General features: G+C 35.7%; 1 protein-coding gene across 1 annotated transcript in view; it reads left to right on the top strand.

Moving 5' to 3' along the window:
- Nucleotides 1-19,799, top strand: part of LOC149806989 (plasminogen receptor (KT)-like) — a 38,137-nt gene extending 18,338 nt beyond the window's left edge. Inside the window, exons 3-5 of the mRNA XM_089960436.1 lie at nucleotides 199-329; nucleotides 2,331-2,440; nucleotides 15,704-19,799. Coding sequence (XP_089816562.1) covers nucleotides 199-329; nucleotides 2,331-2,440; nucleotides 15,704-15,843 — 381 coding nt within the window. The 3' untranslated portion in view covers nucleotides 15,844-19,799. The remainder of the gene's footprint in view (nucleotides 1-198; nucleotides 330-2,330; nucleotides 2,441-15,703) is intronic.
- Nucleotides 19,800-22,993: the final 3,194 nt, after the last annotated feature.

The following is a 22,993-nucleotide window of genomic DNA, read 5'->3' as shown; positions in this document are numbered from 1 at the left end:
TATTTCATTTATGGAGGGACCAGATCATCCCTGTTTTATTTTGGAAAAAAAAGGTCACAAAGGACATCACTCCAGGAACAGTTCATAAGTTTCCCACGTAAACTAATGTAGTCCAGCATAGTTACATTTCTCTAAGTTACTGAATTTCATAAAGAGCTGAAGAAAAATTTGATTACTAATTATTCATTCTTTATATAGCTGGAGCGACAGATTCAGATGCATAATCAGATGCGGGAGCGTCAGGTGGCCATGACAGTCGCAAGAGCCAGAGATATTTTTGCGTGGTTTGGCAGTTTTTATGCAACATCAGCAGTTCTAATGCTAGCAGGGTAACATTGGACTCAAGTCACACACACACTCATGCATGCACGTGCACACACCACCTATTTACCAAGCAGAGATCTTTATTGCTCATTGATTGATGATGTTCATCTGTCTGACTGTTTGGCTTAGTATTCAGGTTAGGGTTTGCCTTTAAGTCATTTTCATTATTGCTTGAAGAGTTATGTAGTTTGGTGTTTAGATGTGCCTTATGGAGTATGATACCTTGTAGTGAAATTTTGTTCCTGTGCCATATATTTCACTATTAACTTTTTTAGGGTAAAATTTGTGTTCAGCTCATTTTCTCAGCCACCATTGCCTATGGACTGACATAACTTGGTATATTATTGCATTGTGAGCACTATTTTCTTCATTGAAAGCTAGGTCACTTTCACTTATAATGTATGGTTCAGTGATTTGTGTCTTTGCATTGAAATTAGTCCCTCCAGGTAAGGGTTGGCATTTTGTCATTTTATCAGACTATCGCTTTTAGATACATAAATTAGATGTGTCATGTGGAGTATGGCACATTATAGCAAAAGTAGGTCATTGTGTATATTTCATGATCTGGTGATTTGAGTTAACTTTTGCATTTGGCTCATTTTATTAGGTACTGTTCAGTCACATATCTTGGTATGGAATTGTGTCATGAAGAAAACTATTCACTGTGACCTATATTTTGGTTAACATTGTGTTTAGCTAATTTTCTCAGGCACTAAAAGTCAATGGAGTCACATAACTTAGTATGTAATTGTGTCATGAAGAGTATTATGGCCAGTGAATACTAGGTTTCTTGTCTTGTATTTTGTGATTCAGTGATTTGTGATTATCTTATCAATGACGTCAGTTCTCTAGGTTATTGTTTGCATTTAGGTAATTTTTTAGATACTGTTACTCAAAGAGAGATGTAAATTGGTATTTAGAAATGTCAATCCATTGCTTCAAAGGAAGAAACAAATCTATAATGATTGATTTTCAATTTATAAAAATAAATTTACTGTATTTATAGTTTGCAATGTGTCCATACTGCTCTTGACAGATTTCCTGTTGATAATATATATTTTGATCAATTATTCTATCCACAGTTTACCATATTAATTATGTCATGTATGGGTCTAGATAAATATGTTTAAATCAGGATTATTTTGATAATATTATAAACCTTAAGTTATTCTCAGGGCAGGAAAATTTGTAAAATGGTGTACCTGTTAGAAACTGAGATCTTCATGATATTTGTACAAAATCATAATTTTCAATTAATATTCTTTAACAAAATATTATTGGCAAGTAATGGAAAATTTAATTTTCCCACAAGGTTATTGTTTGAATCTATATTATATACATTTTATATTCTGTCAGCACATTTTACTTTAATAATGTATATTCTTAACTTGTTTTAATTCTACCATTGGGTCGGCCCAGGTTTGCTAACATTGTGAGTGTTCTTGGTACAAAATAACTTACCTGTGCTATTGTGCTGTAAAAGACCTGACCAAACCAATCAGATTATCCAAACTTGCATGCCACTTACAGGCTTGTCACTATCAAAACTCGCTCTTCCAAACTCCCATTCATCTGTACATTATTTGCTACTGAAAAGTTTTAGTAAGTGAATTTCTGCTACCTATTCATTAGTTGGAACATACATGTTTTGTTTTGATTGAATGCAGACAGTAAGTTCTATATGGTGTAGGGATATGTTGAGGCTATGTTATGGTTGAGACTTGTTCCTATGCCATTTCAAAATAATTCTTTTCCATGACTCAGGATGAAACACATTTGGCTTCACATACATTTATTGTAAACCTCCTCTTTTTACACTTCCTAAATATTTTGTGTTGAAAGTGTGAGTGATATTCAGAATGAATTGGGATTTATGACTGTTTGAATAGGTGGGTCAAAGAATATTGACAGGCAGATGTAAGAGAAAACATTTAAATAGTTCCATTCTGGGTGTGTGATATGGAAATACAGTGACAGTTTGTATTGGACAGTTTTCTTTCCCTCAGGTTTGCGAAGAAGAGAAATCCTGGTGTGATAACCCCTCTCATTCCATTGACGTTTATATTGGGCTATCAGTACGACTTAGCTTATGGCTCAAAAATTAAGAGACTCAAAGGTTAGTATCAATACTACTGGCATATTGCTTAATTTTGACGTTATTTTACTTTACTGTGCATAATGTACATTCAGAGTGGAAACTGGCCACCAAGATTTGCCATTTCATATACCACTGGTAAATCAGAAAACTTCTGAGCTTAAGTTAGAGCTCTAGAATGTTTTGACCAATCACAAATCATGTTACTTTTGAAAGGTTGTTTCTGATTGGCTGATAGCAGAAACCTCAAACTGAATTTCATGATCTCTAGACCTGGATTGATGCTGCTCACAGCTGGGTTTGCCATATAAAGTTGATTGTAAACACAGTATAAATCAGTGTAGTTAGTGTACATGTATGTTTAATGCTCTACACACGATACTGTTTGAGTGAGATTGTCATTAAGATAGAGGAAGCCATGAGAAAATCCACTGTCAGAACCATTGATTGAATGCAGGACTGCAAGCACACAGGGTACCACAATGCTGTAAAATTGCCATAATATTGTTGGTATGGCATGAAACATTACTTTTGTGTATTTTTAATGCTGCTGCCAGAAGATTTCTGCCCTGATGGTAGTTAATAATACAGTAGGCTACTCTTTATCTTTCTAAATATCAATTCATTGGTGTAATCAAGTCACAAGTATACTTTTGGGTCTGTATAACATTAAGTACGAGTCTCTGACATCACTACACCAATAAATTTGATCTCTTCATGACAAGTGACATCACACCCAATTGCATGCAGATCTTGCTGACCGCATTTGCCCGCCAGTATTTCATAAAAGAAGTGTATTACTTGCATAAATCAATGACTATTATTTCTATTTATATTAAATAATTGTTAACTTGCCTGTGCTAAGTGTGGGAACGTTTATGCTGTTACCTTGGTGTACTTACTTCTTGTTAGCGATGGCGGCATTAGCAAATGTCACCTTTTATGTACAAGTCAAGGCCTCAGATATCTTTGTCTGTGCATTAATAAACGTTGATTTGTACATACAATCTGTGGAGTCCTACATCACCATACTAAATGTAAGTCACATCTTGACATCCTTTTCACACTAGTTCACTATTAATATTGAGGTCAGTTTCTGGGAGACTTGCTTGTACAATTATGAAAATTTATATGTGCAAGAGTACAAAACTGACAAGTTTATATAATTTCCTTTTACATTTCTGGGACTTATTTGCTTTGTTCAATCATGAAAATAGATATGAGCATGCATTCTGAAGACTACTACACCACTATACCAAAAGTAGGCATTTGTGACCTGCTTTTCATGTGCCAGTTGTTAAGTACTTTTAATATTCAGGTCAATTTTTGAGACACTGTTGTTGTACATTCATAAAACTTTATGCATGCATCCAGTGGAGTAATATTCTGCAACATCATGACTATGTCACTATGACTTTCTTTTGTTACACTTCAGTGAATATGTATGCCTTTGATGATTAGGTGTTACTTGAACCCAGCTGATTGTACAGTCATGATCCTGGATATAGACATATCCATATAAGTGCATCATCATCACATCAAAGAAGAAAGTAACTGAACTTCATCAACCACTTGGTTCGTCTTCATCATTACATATTATTAAACAGATACAGAACTCTTGTTTCTGGATCAGTTTGTGGAGGTAAGCTTTGCTGATTTCAGACAGATACATTACTTGTTATGTCAGTACTTGAATTTGATGCTAATCTATTAATCTGAGACCAGTAATTTTTTTCAACATATTTACCAAGTATGCCAGACTAGCCGGTTACTCTGAGAGAATTTGAATACTAATGATACAAAATGATCAAAGGTAAAGGTTGTGAACTTAGCAAATTGTGCTGAAATTTGCTGAATGAAAATTTGATTTTTAGATAATTGTTGATAAGAATTCACTGCATTTTGAAGAGAAGTGTGTAAGTTCTTGCAAGGTGCCCAGCCATCACTGAAATGTCAGAAATTAGATGATGACAAGAAGAGCTTGGTCATGAATATGATTATAAATATGATCAAAGAAAGAACATGAGACAGTGCGAAAAGTCCTGGGAAAATGTCATTAATTATCTGAAATATGACCCAGAACAGGATATCAAGTGTACAGATTGTGCAAATCAGTGATTAATAACATTTTCACTGATCCTGCTTAAATTTAAGCAGGATCAGTGAAAATGTTATTAATTTCAAGTCCTGTTATGTACCGTATCACTTATTTTGTCTGTATTTTGTATTTTTTACCATGCCACAGTTTACTGATTAAAACTCTGGTTTGACAACTGAGGTAGAAGTTCTCTGTAAAACAATAAAAACCACCATTGAGGTTAAATAAAGGTGAATATGTACAGTATTCACTTACTTTCTGATATTTAATTTCTTATTCAAGCCCCACTTTGACCACTTTGCCAACATTGTGTACTTGAAAGATTTGGCCATGTGTCTTGATAATGCATAGGAAATATGTAACTACCTGGATAATGTTAATTGGGATAATTGCTTACTAAGCTACATGGCCAATAACGGTTATGGTATGTTGTTCATGCATCTGTCTTCTGTCCATCAATCATCAGTTGGTTGTTGTCCATCTTGAGACCATATTTTGAATCTGATTTTGATGAAACTTGGGATGTAAGCTTACTTTATAAAAATCTCAGACAAGTAAGATAGACACATATTAATGAGATGATCTTGCATAAGATTGTCAGGGGTTATTGGATGTACTACTAAGAAAGCTTTATTTCTTCTTTAAATACGTTACCCAATCATAATACCTTAGGAGAACTACAACTGCCTCACAAATCCAGCCCTCCCAGATACTACTTTTAGTTAAGGGGGCACTCACCAGTTATTATGTACTTTTGAGAGAGTGACATATGTAAGGTGAAGTTGTTTGCATTTAAAACCTGCACAGTGGAGAGAATGTTGGCATACCTCTTTGCTGTTTTGATGTAATGTGGCTGACATTTCTTTGGATAGTGTACTTATGGAAATTGTACATGATCTGAGCATACTGCTAATTAAAGTGACTGCTCCCTTGTGCTAAATAACCCCATTCAGAATTAATCTAAAGTACACTATCTTTAGCACCTATTAAAATTGGGAAAATGAATTTTGCCCAAATAGACATTACCAGCTTCTGAAAGTGCACTGGATGAATTACCAAATATATAACATGTTAAAAAAAGGTTATCAGCTCATTTATTACAATTTACCTCTGAAGTTCAGAAAGTGAAAATGACCAAGTGGAGCCAGCAGTTTTTGGAAGGTGCACATCTGGAGTAAGGCCAAACTGTATACTCTATAGCCCGTCAATCATACACCAAAATAAAAGGAACTAAAGGTTCTTTGAACAATACCAAAGATATACAAGGTCTTTTTGAAACAGTCAGTATAACCAGTGAGGAAACCCTGGGAAATTCCTTTTCTTTAAAATTCTAACCCTATGCAAAATACAGAACTATAGAGTGCCACCAAAAGGGAGCTAAAAGTTTTCTGCCAACATGTGGCGGTCAGGCAGAGTGATCTCCGCTTAGGTATAAGACTTGGTGGCAAAGTCTTAGAACTTGTCAGTTACTACTTCCACTCATCACAAGAGATCTCGCAAAAACCAGAATCTAAATGGAAGATGTACCATTACAAGTTGGAGCAGTTCTCACATCTAATGAAAGTATACTTGCAACCTTTTCACTTCCTATCCTATCAAAATTCTGCCTTTACAATTCGCTTGACACTTTGCCATTGTTACACATTTAGGTACTTGCATGGGGGGCCTAAGAGACTTCACATTAAGTCTGGGCTATAATTTTTTTATGTATGTGTAAGTCTCTAGCTCTTATAAAAACTCCTAATACATATGTAAAGCAGTTATGTACGGTACACATTGGTGAGTTTCTTTCCCAAGGCTTTTGTAACTTCCAGGCATCAACATCAGTGATTTTACTTTTATTGGTGGTCTGTGGTGGATTCTTTTCTCTAGGTAATTGCCTCATTTTGGATGTTATTGCACCTACTTTGCAAGTATAATGCTGCTTCAGTTCCATTTATGTGAAGGTTAAACTTAAGTTTTGGCTGCTTAAACTTGTAAATACATCCATTGGCTTGGAGTGGAGAAATTCAGAGGCCCCATGAGAGGAAGCCACAATCCTGATATAAAATGCACTGAAATTCATCTGTTGTTACATAAACAATTTCTTTGTCCATATTGACAAACCATCTTAACAGTGCATTGTTATATCATAATCTGCTTATGTTGACATTGAGCATGAAAACTGTATGTTGTGAAATATCCGCTTTTTGTTGTTGTTGACATTTGTGGTAGCAACGATCAACCGGATGACGCATTATCTCGTAATCTATCTTTTGTCAGATTTTCGGCCGCTTGCTAGTAATTAATATATTTACATAGACTGACATTTGTGTGTGGATGGTATGTAAAATTCCTCTTCTTACCACTCAGAATTAAATCCTTCAGAACACCTACATTTTCTGTACTAATCCTTGTCATCTTACCAGAATACCTGCGTCTCTATCATCCATTGACCCTTTGTTAACTTGAGTGGAAGACAGCATCACTCTGCTACCACAAATGTAAAAAAAGGTAATCTTACTTGTTGGTTCATTTAATAGGCAGGGAGGAACTGTAACTTCAATCGACAAAACGCAGCCGATTTTTAAAAAAATTTACCCAGATAAAATAATTTTCTGAAATTTCAAAGAAAACATTACCTTTGAAGCACCGATTGTTATGAAAACGTACTGAGCAAATGGAAAAAAAATCAGTCTCAATCATGCAGTACAATTATTTGATATTGCTGCCACAATAAGAAACAGGCATATGTTTGGTTCTCCAAAGCTGTCCTTTAGCAGTGACTTCAATAACGCTGCACATTTCCTCAAGGAAAGCTGACTACAATCTTCAATAAAAACAAAGAACTTTTCTTCAAAGAAGTCAGTACCAAACTTAAATAAAAGCAATGGAATCTGATGGAACATGTTTACTGTACTGTACAAGAACCCACATACCACCCCTCAAGACACTCATTCAGAAAGATGCCCAGAATAGTTTCTCATGCTTCAACAGATGTCTGCCACAAGAAGAGATCTACTTGGTGACTGTCTTGAAGTCACAGTTTCTAATTCAGGGCATTCAGCGTGTTTAGTGAGCAGCAAACCTCATCACTCCTTGCCAGCTAAGTCTCATGCATTACAGGTGACCTTAGCCTGACCTCATGCAAGCAGAAGCTATTGTTTGTTCTCAAGTGATGTCATCATTTCTAGACTATCTGATGTCACAGGTAGATTCAGCCTTCCAAACCTTTATTGAGGACATGTTCTGCCTTTGACCCCCTGAGTTCTGGCCTCCTCCCCCTACTCCATCAGCAACCTGAACCAGAGCTCCAGCATCTCATAAGGACACGGAAGAGTCCAACTTCTTTTACCTCCACAACCTGGGAGAGTTATGGACACTGACCTGCCTTCATCAGTTTGTCTGCAGTTCTACATTGGCCGTACACCAGTATTTCATTTGGAAACTCCAGTAGTTGGTAATGATATCCACTTTGGAGATGACAAAGCCACACTCCATATGTATGGATCAGATGACCTTTGATGACACTTGACAGTTAGTGCACTGTATCTTTATGGTGGCTTTGATCATGGACTTCGTCTCTATCGCCATCTTCTAACTGGTGAAACATAACCTCTCTCAGGGCATGGATGTGAATCGATGTCAAGAATGGCCTGTGTACCGAACAGAGCCAGTGAACACATTTTGACCAATTTTGTATCTACAGCTACAATTTACAGTTGGTAGAACATGAGTTGGTGCTCTGTACCTGCACTTCTGAATGACCACCATAAGGCCAAGCTAAGATCACAGCTTTTATCCTAACCATCCTTTATTGGCCAGATTGAAGAAGTCTGCAAACAAGCCACCAAAGAGACCAATTTCCCTCCCCTGCAACCACATCATCAATACAGGAATAGTACAGGAAATCAACAAAAAGACTGTAGATCAACACATGGGACACAAACCTCTGCAAACCATCCTATCAAAGCTCCATCCAGTGATGCCAACATTTCTTACAAGCCAAAGCAGATAAAGTACTGTTTGTTGCAATGTTTCTCCAGGGTTTTATCACAGACTTTTCTTGGTCCCAAAAGTAATGGCACTCTGCCTCCAATCATTGACCTAAGCACCCTCAATCAATTCATTCAGGCCCTATAGTTCTCAATAGAAACACCACAGTTTATTTTGGAATGCCTCCTCAAAGGGAGACTTTGCCATCAGTGTGGTCTTTAAAAAATGCATACCTTTATGTCCCTATTCACAAGGCTTCCACGGATGTTCCTACAATTTGCCTAGTCTGCCTCGGATGTGGGAGGTCGTGGGTTCGATCCCCGGCCGAGTCACACCAGAGACTTAAAAAATGGTACTAACAGCTGCCTCGCTTGGCGTTCAGCATTAAGAGGTTAGTGTTAGGACTGGTCGGCCTGGTGTCAGGATAATGTGACTAGGTGGGACATCATGCTACATGTCTGTGGCATGATGCCCCAATGCTAAACATCACTATAAACTGCCACATTGCAGACATCGTAGCGATATGACTGAAAAATTGTTAAAGCTACGTTAAAAATTAAATCACATCACATCACATCACAATTTGCCTACAGCATCATATACCAATTCAGGATACTTCTGTTGGGATGCAATATCAGCCCCTAGGTCTTCACATGTATGATGAATCAAGTAATGGCTCATGTCCAGACCATTTCTATGGTGGTAACATGAAGTTATTTGGATGACAGCCTGCAGAAACATCGGGTGACTTATATCTAACACAACATGATAACCCTTGTTATATTGCTTACCAACCTGGTCTTCTTGGCAACAAGGAAAAAATCCAAGCTAGTACCATCTAAAAAATGTTGTTCCCCTGAGTGTGGAGTTCAATACACATTGTTTATCTCCTTCAGGATGGTGCATTGAAAGTCCGAGCCATGTTGGCTTCTTTACTTTCTGGAAAAATTCTATCTGCACAGGAATTCCTTCACCTTTTAGGCTTGCTCACTGTGGCAGTGGACCTCAGTGTCAAAGGTCACCTTTTATATACCCATTGCAATGATTTTTCTGTACCAATGGAGGCCAAAACGTTGGCCCACTGGACCAACCTCTTCCCATCTGTACACATCTGAGGCACCATCTGTGGAATTGGAACTTCCAACTTGGCTCATGGCAGGTATAACTCTGCATGTACTGTAGCCCGAGATTACAGTCTGTACTGAGGCAAGTATGGAAGGCTTGGGAGCCCACCTACAACCATCCCTTTGAGAAGCCCCAGAAACACCATCTGCATATCAATCTTCTTGAGATGATTACCATTGTGAAAGCTTTTCATTGGTGGTAGGATTGTTGAAATGGCAAGGGAGTTTTCATTCTGTCCAACAACTCTACAGTAGTGGCTTATCTCAAATGACAAGAAGGAATTTCAAGACCCTAGACCTTTGCACCCTGGTGTGGGTCTTTCTAAAGTGGTCTTGTCAACAACAAATCCACCTACATGTTCACCATATTCCGGATGTCTAAATATACTGGCCGATTCCTTGTCTTGGAACAATCGGCTTCCATATTCACTGTATATGTTGGGACACCGTATTTTTGTTGGGACATCTTAAATGAATTTTAAAAGTAATTTTTGGGGCACTGTATGTTCTGAGACACATTGCTTTTTTTCATGTCGTAAATTGTGGGACACCTTTTAAATCATTCCAAAATTACATGTTGGAAAATGTACTCCAACTGAAATTTTATTTAAAAAAAATATATAACTATGTACTTGTGATAAAACTCTTTAATCCATTGCAGCACCATTTCATCAACACAACCCTTCTTTTGTACAATCCATTCTTTTGGTACATGAATATTTTATTTTAGCTTTCTCATATGTCAAAAATTGTTAGAGGCAACACATCACCTGAAGCGGAAACTGCAAGGACTAAAGTCAGATTTTTTTCAAATCTGCACCAGTCTTGCTAATTCTCACACTTTTGACCCCCATCATATCGTCAGTCTGTCCAGGAATGCGATCGAAGTACACTAGAATTTTTATCCATGTTAATGATCATATTGTTGGTGAAATGATCTGCTTCTCTTTTGGCCTTCGCGAATTCATCAGAAGATCTTATTTTTGCCAAATCTTCTGGGCGATGCTGGGTCATTGATGTCTGTGCATGAAGCATTATATTATTTCACTTTAAAAATTGTTCCATTATTTCAATTTATTTTCTAAATTCCCATGAATACCAGTGAAAAGGAACCAAAGTTAGCTTCCATATCTCGGCTGTGTTTGTATATTCCCCCCAAAAAATTCTGCACACTTAAAAAGAATCCATAGTCGGTTTCTGAGGTCAGCTTGCTTTGCAGTTAAATAAACCTTTGTATTAATATCCTTTTTAAAAAAATGGCTTCAGAGTCTCCAAAGTCTGCTTTCAAGGTCAGTAATAAAAATAACCTTTGTCTTTGATGTTCTGTCGGTAAGTTCAAAGAAGGAGTTTACTGCTTGCTACCAGTTCTGTTTATTCACCACCCGGACTTCTGTGTGCTTGGCATTTGTAGTTACAATTAATACAATGGAGCATTGTTGTCTGCGGGTAAACAGTAATAATACTTTTGTAATCTGTGCTGGCAAAGAGATTGTCACTTGCACGAAAGTGAATGTGTTTTAAAAAAATGATTTTTATGTGCGATATAGTGTTGTACAGTAGTCCTGGATATAATTCAGTCTTGGTTATTTTGCATCTAATTCAGTCTTGGTTATTTTGCATCTAACACTGTCATGCTTGAATGGCGGTTGTCTTCAACATAATCGGTTGATTATTTCCCTCTTATTTGTGAAATCATCTGCTTCTCTTCTGGCCTTCACAAATTTATCACATGATTTCATTTGCTCCAAATGTTCTGGGCGAGGCTGGGTTGTCAACATCCGTGTACAAAGCACTATATTGTCTCACTTTAAAATTTGTTCCATTGTTTCAATTTATGCTTCCTTATCTTGGCTGTCTTTGTATTTTCCCCAATAAAATATTTAAAAAATCGCCTCACTTAAAAGAATCCATTGTCTGCTTCCAATGTTAGCTTGCTTTGCAATAAAATAACCTTGGTATTGATATCCTTTAGAAAAAAAAAGTAACCAAACTTTTTTCACCACCCAGGTATTTATGTAATTTGCATCTGTAGTTAAAGTTAATACAAAGGAGTATTGATGTCTGCTGGTAAATAGTAATGATACTTTTGTAACCCATGCTGGCAAAAAGATTGTCACTTGTACTCAAATGAATGTGTTTTCAAATAATGCATTTTATTTGCGAGATAGTGTCATACAGTAGACCTGGATATAATGAAATCTTGGGTTTTTTTTGCACCTAACACCGTATCATGCTTGAATGACAGTTGTCTTCAAGATATGGGTTGATTAATTCCCTCTTGTTTGTGATTTTGTGGATCCAGATTTTAGTCGAAAAACATGTTCAAACCTTTGAGCAAAGCCACACATAGTTTGTTTCTCAATGTTCATGTCAATGAACAACATGGCATGCGTTATCGGACATAAGCGATACATGTTGCAGTATTGAATCCTATGCTACATATACAGATTTCATGGATATATTTTTAATTCTTTAATGCTCATGTTGAAGAAAAAAAGAAAGAAATGATAACAATTCAAGGTTAGTTTTTTATATATATATCAAATAAGCATTTTATTTATCTGTTTTATTGCAACGTGCAGTGGGGAGGGGGGCACAAAAGCAATACAAATTTATTTCATTTCTTAAGTCTTTCATACAAGATCTGCTTCCTCACAGTGTTAATGACTGCAGGCAGAATTGGCAAAATGCGCAATCAGCATACCCAAATTAAATGCATTTCCAACAAGACATGTAAATCTTACAGATGCCAGCATCCTCTCATCTCCAAGAACTGGCTTCCTTCCATGGGTAACCAGATTTACATTTTTTTCTAGACATATCAGCAGAAGGCCACCTACAAGACCCAGTTTTGGGCTTTAAAGTGGTACATTAATAGAACAGCTGTTGCATCAAGGAAGACCACACCTCTTTCTACCTCTCAAGGCAGGACAAGAGGATATATAAACACAGACTATCTTGTTCTGGATTAAGTGGGTTATTCACTCGGCATATAGAGAAATAACCCCAATTCACATGAATTTATTGCACATTTCTGATCACAAGGTTCGAACAATTGCCACCAGTCTAGCATTTGTCCAGAACTGTTCATTAACCAGCATCATTCAGGCTGTGGAATAGAGATTGGAGTCCACTTTCACTTGCCTTTATCCCTGAGATCTGTCATTCCAAAGGGCCCAATTTGATATGGTTGGACCTACATCTGCAGCTCAACAGGTAACCCTTCCAGGTTAATCACCAGCTTCTTAAGATGCTGCGTCATGACTTCAACTGGATTTAGGAGGGGGGAAATTTATTCCAATTTGAAGACTTTCCCAGACAGATGCAGTCCCCTGCAGTCAGGTAACCTGAAAGCTGTCTCACATACCTTAGGGGACTGGAGATGGTAACTCCAGAGTAAGGGAATGTACTTCCCTCCACCTCTTACCTATTCTCCTCAGGTATTATAATTGCGTAACGTATTTAAAGAAGAAACCAATGTTTCATAATAAAATATGTATCTTTGAGAATATTTACCCAATTATAATACACATACTTCCTCCCAGCATCCCCACAATTACATCCATAAAGCTCATGTCCTCCACCCTGGTAGTAACTGCGGGGTTCGTAGACTTGGCTGCCAATTCTTAAACTATGGGGAGTTCAATCTGCCCAACCACTGTATAGGTCAGCAGACAACTAGCTAAAAGTAGTATCTGGGATGGCTGGATTTGCAAGGTAGTAGTTTTTCTTCAAAGGTATTATGATTGGGTAAGTATTCTCAAAGAAACATTTTACTAGGGAAAATTGGTTACCTTGTTTCTTGTAATGTATTCTTTTATTATTAAGCATTAGATAGGAAAATGAAATGAGCATATAGTAAAGAGACTACTGCATTTGGATGGGAAAATATAAACTCATCTTTTTTAAAACTAATACTGAACTTTCAAGGTCATGCAGTATTACACAGAAAAATTTGGTCTTGTTTTCCCATTCAAATGCAGTAACCAATAAATATTATCTTTTATCTGATTGGCTCAGTGTTTTTTACAACTCTTACTGCCAGGCTTTATTGTTTTTCATCATGTTTTGATAATAATGTAAATAGGTTTTTATCCTCAAGGTCATGGAGGAGTTTCACGAATAATTATGGATTTATCTTTGGAGAGAAATATTTTTCAGACTGTACTTTTTGGCTGCTATATTAACCAGGTGCTGCATTTCAGCAAAGAAGAAACAGACTAATGGCCTTCTCTCCTTTGCCATCCCCTCCACCTAATTCTCCAATTTTCTTTTTGCAGCTTTTAAAAACTGTGTTATTTCCTGTTAATTTATACCACTTTTATGTTTTTATATGTTACATTTAATATTTTATGTGAATTTTTTTAATAATGAAAAATACTTCTTACAACAATGCTTTTGTCATCAAGATATCCTTCATGGCAGATGCTGCCTGTCACCCACCCATACAAACATTTAAGCTTGAGCAATCCATTATATGTTTGTTAGACTCACCTGGCCATAAAGCCATATGAACTTAAGGTCTGGTCCTTTGTCAGTCATAAGTTCACAGTTGTTGTTGACAAGTTCTTCTCAAAAACTACTAAACAGAATTTGACAAAATTTGATAGAAATCCTTCTGGTATTAAATGCTTTCAGATTTGCTCGGATGATGTCAATCCACCGACATATAAATGCTGTTACCAAAAATAGTAAAACCTTTAATGCAACTTGACAAAATTTGATAGAAATCCTTCTGGTATTAAATGCTTTCAGATTTGCTCAGATGATGTCAATCCACCGACATATAAATGCTGTTACCAAAAATAGTAAAACCTTTAATGCAACTTCTTCGTAATCTTTGCTGAACACAATTCAATCACATTTGAAAGAAGGCATTTTAAATAAGAGGGGCTTTCAGAAGATGTTGATTATACATTTTTCTATTTGTAATAATTGTGGTCATTTTTATTTACTAACGCAAAGAAACCATTGACTTAAAAAAAAATCCTGAGAAAATCAGAAGTTTATCCAGGCTGATCAGATATGGGATTCAAACCTGCAACCTTCCGGTCATGTTTCCAGTGCCTGAACAACTAAGTCACCACAGCTTTCTTGGGTGCTGAACTCAGTGGTGTCCAATTTATGACTCCATGGGCAGGGCGCTAGAAATGTATGGGCAGACACAGGAATCTGATATCTGCTTATATTAACTCCCCATTTAATGTCAAGTACATACTTTGAGAGAGGGGCTATGAACATTTCTATGTTTATTAATAGACAAAAGCAACTATGTGCTTCTAGCTTTTCTTTCCCCCTCAACGTTTCAATACATGTGTGAATTTGCATTCACAAGAGTATGCATGTCGGGGGCCCCGAGTGGCCGAGTGGTCTAAAGCGCTCTCCGTTACGGACCACTGCCATCTCACCTCTGTCTGCGTGGGTTCGAGTCCAAGGCTCGGCTAGCGTGGGTACGTGGGAAAGCCTGCCAGTAGCTTCTCGTGGGTCGGTGGTTCTTCCCTGGGTTTTCCAGGGTTCTTCCTCCACCAGTTATACTGGCCGCCATGTATAGCCTATCTTGTGCTGAAAAATGGCGTTAAACCCTAAAACAACAACAACAACAAAGTATGCATGTCAGTTGCAGCTTTAGTGAAATCAGGCCCACTTGAGCCTCTGTTTTCTTTTTTTTTTTCTTTTTCTTTGTTGTAAATAATTCTTTTTGACAGCAATAATTACACTACTGAGCATATTTCAGAATTTTTATTTTTAGTGCTGGTTTTCTCCAATAGGAATGAGGTTTTATTACACCTTTTTGGATTCTCTGAACATTTATGATTTGATTTGGAAGGTATATTTTATAACACAAAAACTAGAAGAAAACATATTCTAGCAAAGCAATTTTGATGAAAAAATTTCACTGTACTGACATCACTTCGCAGCTTTAGCCTGGTGAGTGTTTTCCGGTCCGTTTGGTCTTCTTCACAGTAATTCTGAGTAGGTTACCATGACTAATCAGACGACTAACAAAATGAACAATAGAAAGCTATATACAACTTATCTAGCTTCAAAATTATTGCATTAATTCTTCTGTATTATTCATTTTTCCAGCTGAAGCTGATCGAATAATCGACCTTGAGCCAGAACTACTAGATATGCCCCATGGGTTGCCTTCCTTTTCGGACATTGAAAGGGAACGCATGAAACAAAAAGATGCCCTTAGGCTACATGGCCATGATATTTTCTTGTAATAATTAATGAGTCATCTTGTTACTGTCGGCCCTCCATCTTCAACGTGATTTGTATTGTAGTGAAAAATGGTTCACAGAAATTATTAGAAATGTACTGATGATAAAGCCTAATCAATTAAATGATCTAGATGTGATGATTAATAATATAATTATCTCCATATATACCATATAGTGGTTTATTTTAGCATTTGAGAAATTGTAATAATTCAGCAATTTGATGTTGAGGACATGTTAATAAATGACATCAAAATCTAGTATCTGATGAAATAAGTAAGGTTGATTGTGTTATCTTTTCATGAAACCTTCAAATAAAAATGTGAGAATACATTCGATGTGTTCAGTGATTTGCTTTGGTAGACTGATATCTCATCAATTAGCATAGATAGCATTCAGAGTAGATGCTTCTTCCTTCTTCTTTGATTCTAGTATGTAAGCTGAATAATAAATAAATTGTGTAGCTTTATTATTGTTAAGGTGACTTAAGTATTTGCAGTCATTGATACTGTGAATGAGATTAAGTGACTGCAACCATGCCTTGACAGGCAATTGTTAGCTCACAGCAGCCATGAATTAAGCCCACAATAGGAAGGGTAGGAAGTATTATTTTTTATAGCCCAAACTAACGGCTCAGATTAATTTGCCACTATCATTATATTATTGTTTATTCTAATTGATCTGACAATTGTGTGATTCATTGACAAAATCCAATTCCAATTTATTAATAAGCCCAACTTTGCACAGACTTTATATAGTTATCAATTTACCTATATTTATGATGTAGTTTTGATCACCATTAGAATATGGACTTGTATTATCAGCATCTTGGATGAGAACAGTAAATAGAGATAAATGCATATAAATGGGTAATCTTGCATCTGATGTCTGAGCTTGTTACCAATCTGAAAGCCATATTTCTAATCCAGTTTTGATCAAACTTGGGATTGTGTCATAAATTTCTTGGATTCTTTTAATTACGAGTACAATTAATATATATTTATATATTTATGAGGTGATCACGCATCTGATTGGCTGACTGTTTTACCAAACTAGAGATTGTATTTCTGATCTGATTTAGATGCTGTGATGGACTTGCAGCCAAAAGAGTCCAGGTTTGACCATTAGATCAGCCTTGGCAGGTTCCTGTGGTGTGTCTTTAGGCAAGGCCCTGTACTCTTATTGCTGCAGCACTAAATAAACTACTTGTGATGCTGTGGCATAAAACAAAGCAACTCCACTCCACTCCACCCACTCCTTTGAAAAGTATTAATAAATCTTGCTAGTATTTTCATGATCTTGGATGACTGATGTTGTTAGTCAGATTACGCATATTCATGATTTATCATGCTTCCAATTGGCTGAGCCTGTCAGCATTTTAGCAGTTCATATTCTGCTCAGATTTTGATCCAACTTGGTAAACAGGTATAAATCATAAAGACATCTAACAAATCTGATTGCTGAACTTTTCAACAGAAGTCACACCATCTTATCAGATTTTGATCAGACTTGGTAAACAGGTATAAATCATAAAGACATCTAACAAATCTGATTGCTGAACTTTTCAACAGAAGTCACACCATCTTATCAGATTTTGATCAGACTTGGTAAACAGGTATAAATCATAAAGACATCTAACAAATCTGATTGCTGAACTTTTCAACAGAAGTCACACCATCTTATCAGATTTTGATCAGACTTGGTAAACAGGTATAAATCATAAAGACATCTAACAAATCTGATTGCTGAACTTTTCAACAGAAGTCACACCATCTTATCAGATTTTGATCAGACTTGAGTCATACTATGAAGATATTGGATGAATTTGTTATTGAATAAGATCTCCAAATATTTATCAGGTGGTTTTGCATCCTATTGGCTGAGCTTGTTAACCATGTGAAGACCAAATTTTGATTGCATTTTGTGCAGTTTGGTAAATTATGCTCTTAGACTAATGTCATAAATGAGATCTGCATATTATATTGAACAGCCTTAGTGACACTATGGCTAAGGCATTTGACTTGTGACCAGAAGGGTGTAGATCTGATTTCCACCATCGGATAAGCCTAGATTTGGTACCTTTATATGCCTTTGAGCAAGGTACTTTAGTCTGTTTGCCTCAGCATAACATTACCGTTGAAGTGATGCCGTGCTGCACCATTAAACATCAAACAAACAATAAAACAGATAATGAGATTATCTTGCATCTGAATTTTTAGTATGTCACCTTTCTAGAGATTATATTTGTCATGATTTTTTTCTTGTTAAGTAGAAATTTTTTCTGGTTGTCTCAGCAGAAAGAAAAACATGTGTCAACAGTTGCTAAACATAATTCACTAAAACTCAAGCTCTTCTTTTAAAAAAATCACTTCATTCTACATTTGCTAAAATAACCCACTATACAGTATTTTAACAAGTTACATTTCATTCAGAGTGAATATTTGTCACTGCGGTGTTTTATTTGCATAACTGAAAAATAGAATCATGAGGACAGACTATTCTAGAAAGAAAAACAATTCAAGGAAGCAGTATGTTGAAACACATTTGTGTTTTGGTAAAAGTTTTGTGTAACTGATCAAGAATGCATTGAATTGTATGTTCTCTGATTTGTATTAGGAATATATGTGCTTGATAGATGATCCTATTTAAACTGGTTTAAAAGGTTTATTTAATTCATTTAATTTGAAAGTTGATTTAAGCAGTTGTTTTGTTACCAACTCTTTACATATTTGTCTAATAAACTATGTGCATAATGTCAGTAGGTCTGTGTAATTTTTGTTTTAATTCCCAGAAATTAACATGCATTTTTGTTGGAGCCAAATGCAATAATCATGTTAGTTGACCCAGTGTGTGTTTCATACCTATTAAAAATATTATCATGGTGCATTGAATGTGCAGGTACAAATACAATTATAGGCATGAATATGAATGACAACTGTAAATTACAATATTTTAGTAAATATGATATTTTAGTCAATTTAGTAAGTAAATACATTTTTACCGAAATTGTATGATGGTTGAAATTATGATATTAAAACTATAGTAAAGCTATAAAAGCTGATGTCTGTCTAGACAGACAATTCTGAAAGTTTGTAACAGGGGTTTGAGAGTGGTAGCCACCATCTTTCAAGTGCCACTGTTATACTAAGAATATAAGTGAGTTGACAGATGTACTGTGCTTGTTACTTTATAGAAAGGCACTAAAATTATATTTTAACATCCATCATTGTTGACAGCAACTCAGCATTATATTCAATTTTATAATACCTGGCACTGAAATAAAGTGAACACACTTCTTTTGATCAGTGTAGAATTCAAACAAGTATTCATATTAGACAGAGTAAAACTAAAATTAGACTTTTGCCCATACATAATTTTGTAACTTTTTATGTTAAAATTTAAGAGCTTGGTATATGCAGTTGGATCTAACGGATAAGCAAGTATATAAAATAGGGTAGTTTGGAATCAATCCACGAACCTAACTTTGGAGCTAGTCATTGACCAATCATTGATTCATATTTACTTAAGTATTGTTTGTTACTGATTTGTATTTTTAAAAAAAAACAAGATTCTATCAAGTCTCTTTCCGTACTCCAAAACACAGATAATTTTAACCTATTTAATGCAAGGTATAGTATATATGGAAAAGTAACCTAATTTTTGTGCATTTATCGGTATCTGTATATCTGATTGCAGTTTGGTAATTTAGTAAGAGGCAGCAAAGTGTCTGGGACGTCTCATTTTGTTTTGTTAAATCATGGATATAAAATAAATATCTTTAGTTAGGTGTGAATCTGAGTAACTGAGTCAGAGATGATTTAATATACATTTTTGTAAATATCAAAAGAATATTTTTTCCTTAATTTAATAGAATAAAATAAATGATTATACAGCAGAAAATATTTCTATGCATTTATATTATTTGTGGTATTTTACAATACAATAAAATATTAAAAGATTAATATGTTTGTTTAATTTCATTTATTTCACCTTTCTATCAATCAGTCTTACCGCTCCGGTGGCCTAGTGGTTAGAGCGTCCACCTCGGATGTGGCAGATCGTGGGTTCGATCCCTGGCCGAGTCATACCAAAGACTTACAAAAATGGTACTAACAGCTGCCTCGCTGGATGTTCAGCATTAAGAGGTTAGTGTTAGGACTGGTTGGCCTGGTGTCAGGATAATGTGTCTGGGTGGGACATCATGCCCCAGTGCTAGACATCACCTTAAACTGCCACACTGCAGACATCGTAGCGATATGACTGAAAAATTGTTAAAGCTACATTAAAAATCCAAATCACATCATATCTATCGGTCTGCCTGCCTCTCTATCTAATTATCTATCTATCGATTTATTGATTGATTGGTCTGACTGCCTGTCTCTACATGTGTATATGTATGTATGTCACTTTCATTCTTCCTATTCATTTCATCATATACATGTGTGTGTGTGTGTATATATATATATATATATATATATATATATATATATATATATATATATATATATATATATATACACACACATTACTAGTATTATCAACAGAGTTCATCCCGGGGCAAAGCAGATGTTCTGTCTTGGAAGCCCAGTTCCTGCTCTGATTTCATACCATATCTATGCCTAAATCACTTGGCTGCAAGGCTCTACAGTATCATTTGTCAAAGTGGTGATTTTTTAAAACTCAAATATATCACTGATTAATTTATTGCGTTCTGTTTCACCACTTATTGAAGCAGTTTCTGTTAGGATTGCATTTTACCGGATGAGTAGGCAACAAGCATGCTAAATTCCCAGAACTTGTCAGTGTTATACATGAAATCTGCTATTTGCATAGTTGCTTTTTTCACAGTAAACTTGATTTAATTATCTGCAATTCTATTTATATAAAAGAAATCCAAATGGATTTACTGATTGGATAAATGTTTTTAAATGTGTGTTAGTGTCACTAAATTGAAAAAATATTCTTCATAAAATTGGCATCTAATCCACATGTCTTGCAGAATGTCAACAATGGTGCATGAGGGAAATATCCAAAGCGTTCAAACCAAATTTTCTTCATGGCATTGAACTAGAAACAGCTTAAAGGGAGAACATATACAGATTGCTTTAAATAGACCTTTCTGAAGCTTGCATTATTCAAAATCTGTGTAGGGTTGTGTTCCTTCAAATTTTAGTAATTTCATATCACTGACCAAAGAATGCATGCTTATGTAATGAACTGTATGAGCAACTTTGTACTCATACATGCACATGATAGTAAGTATTGACAATGACAGATGAATGGTAGTAAGTATTGACAATGACAGATGAATGGTAGTAAGTATTGACAATGACAGATGAATGGTAGTAAGTATTGACAATGACAGATGAATGGTAGTAAGTATTGACTATGACAGATGAACTCTGGTTGCAGGAAAACAAATTGGCTCAGAAGTTCACAATTGGTGCCTGTGGCAGAAACTCAGAGAAATTGGATATGTGGCAAAATAAATGCAGAGCTTCTAAGTACATTTTAAAGGTGTCATTTTATTTTATTTAAAACAAGATGGTGTGTACAGTGCTGCAAAGCTAGAGTTGCAAGGCAAATAGACTTGAACGATACAGATTTGTTAAATTGCCACTTGTTGGATTAAACTTTTGAGATATTCAATTTACAGGAGTATTAAAGAGCCCTCTATATATTTTAATTGAAAATCTGAGATAGAAGTTTTTAACTGGAATTTTCTTAATTTCTCATGCACTCATTGCATGCAAATGATATTTATTATTTGACATTGATATTCTGTTTATTCTTCCTGTCCCACAGTTATATTGATATTCTGTACTTCATACTTTCTTCCTGTCCCAGTTATATTGATATTCTGTACTTCATACTTTCTTCCTGTCCCAGTTATATTGATATTCAGCACATCATACTTTCTTCCTGTCCCACAGTTATAGATATTCTGTACTTCATACGTTCTTCCTGTCCCAGTTATATTGATATTCTGTACTTCATACTTTCTTCCTGTCCCACAGTTATATTGATATTCTGCACATCATACTTTCTTCCTGTTCCACAGTTATATTGATATTCTGTACTAAATACTTTCTTTCTGTCCCATTTATATTGATATTCTGTACTTCATATCTTCCTGCCCCTCGTTATATTGATATTCTGCACATCATACATTCTTCCTGTCCCACAGTTATATTGATATTCTGTACTAAATACTTCCTTCCTGTCCCACAGTTATATTGATATTCTGCACATCATACTTTCTTCCTGTCCCACAGTTATATTGATATTCTGTACTTCATACTTTCTTCCTGTCCCCCAGTTATATTGATATTCTGTACTTCATACATCTTACTTTTAGTAACCACAGTAGCTTAGTCAATAAAGTATCAGACTCATGAAGGAGGAGACCTAAAACAGTACCTTGGGGTATGTCTGACTGTATGGTGGAGGAGGGGACCCAAAACTGTACCTTTGTGTATGTCTAATTGGTATAGATGAGGACCCAAATTTGTGCCTTGGGGTATGTTTGATTGTATGGTGTAGGAGGGGACCCAAAACTGTGCCTTTGGGTATGTCTGATTGTATGATGTAGATGCAAACTAACTTATATCATCTAGAACAATCTATTGCTTACAGTTAGAAAGTCTTCAATCCAGTTAAATGTGTTGTTCTTTACACCATAGTAACAAAGCTTCTTCCAGAGACACTGATAAGGTTCTCTGTCAAAGGTCTTGGAGAAATAGGATGACATCACTAGGCTACTTTTTAATCAAGCCCTTTGCACGGTTCCTGTATGCATAAGATAGAATGTGTATCACATAACTTTCTTTTCCACATTCCATGTTTATTATGTTGTAACATTCAAAGTGTGACATTATAAGTGTGTATCATCTGTGTAACATAAGGTGGAAATCAGGGATACTGGATAATAGTTTGTTGGTGTGGAATGGTTCTTCTTGAAGACTGGCACAGCTAGGGTGGGGATTTTACTACTGCTCTATGAAATTTGGAAGAATCTCATAAGACCAGTTGATTATTCTGTGGCAGCTTCTTTCAGTAATCCACCAGGAATTTTGTCTGAGCCACTTGCTATGTGTGTGTGTTTTTGTGCTTGTCATATTATTTACTATAATTGATCATTTTTATTTAAATAAAC

The sequence above is a fragment of the Sinohyriopsis cumingii genome, chromosome 1 (genome assembly GCF_028554795.1).
Source record: "Sinohyriopsis cumingii isolate HCF-2022 chromosome 1, ASM2855479v2, whole genome shotgun sequence".
Lineage (NCBI taxonomy): Eukaryota > Metazoa > Mollusca > Bivalvia > Unionida > Unionidae > Sinohyriopsis > Sinohyriopsis cumingii.
Note: the sequence above shows the minus strand (reverse complement) of the source record. Positions and strands in the feature narration are given on the sequence as shown.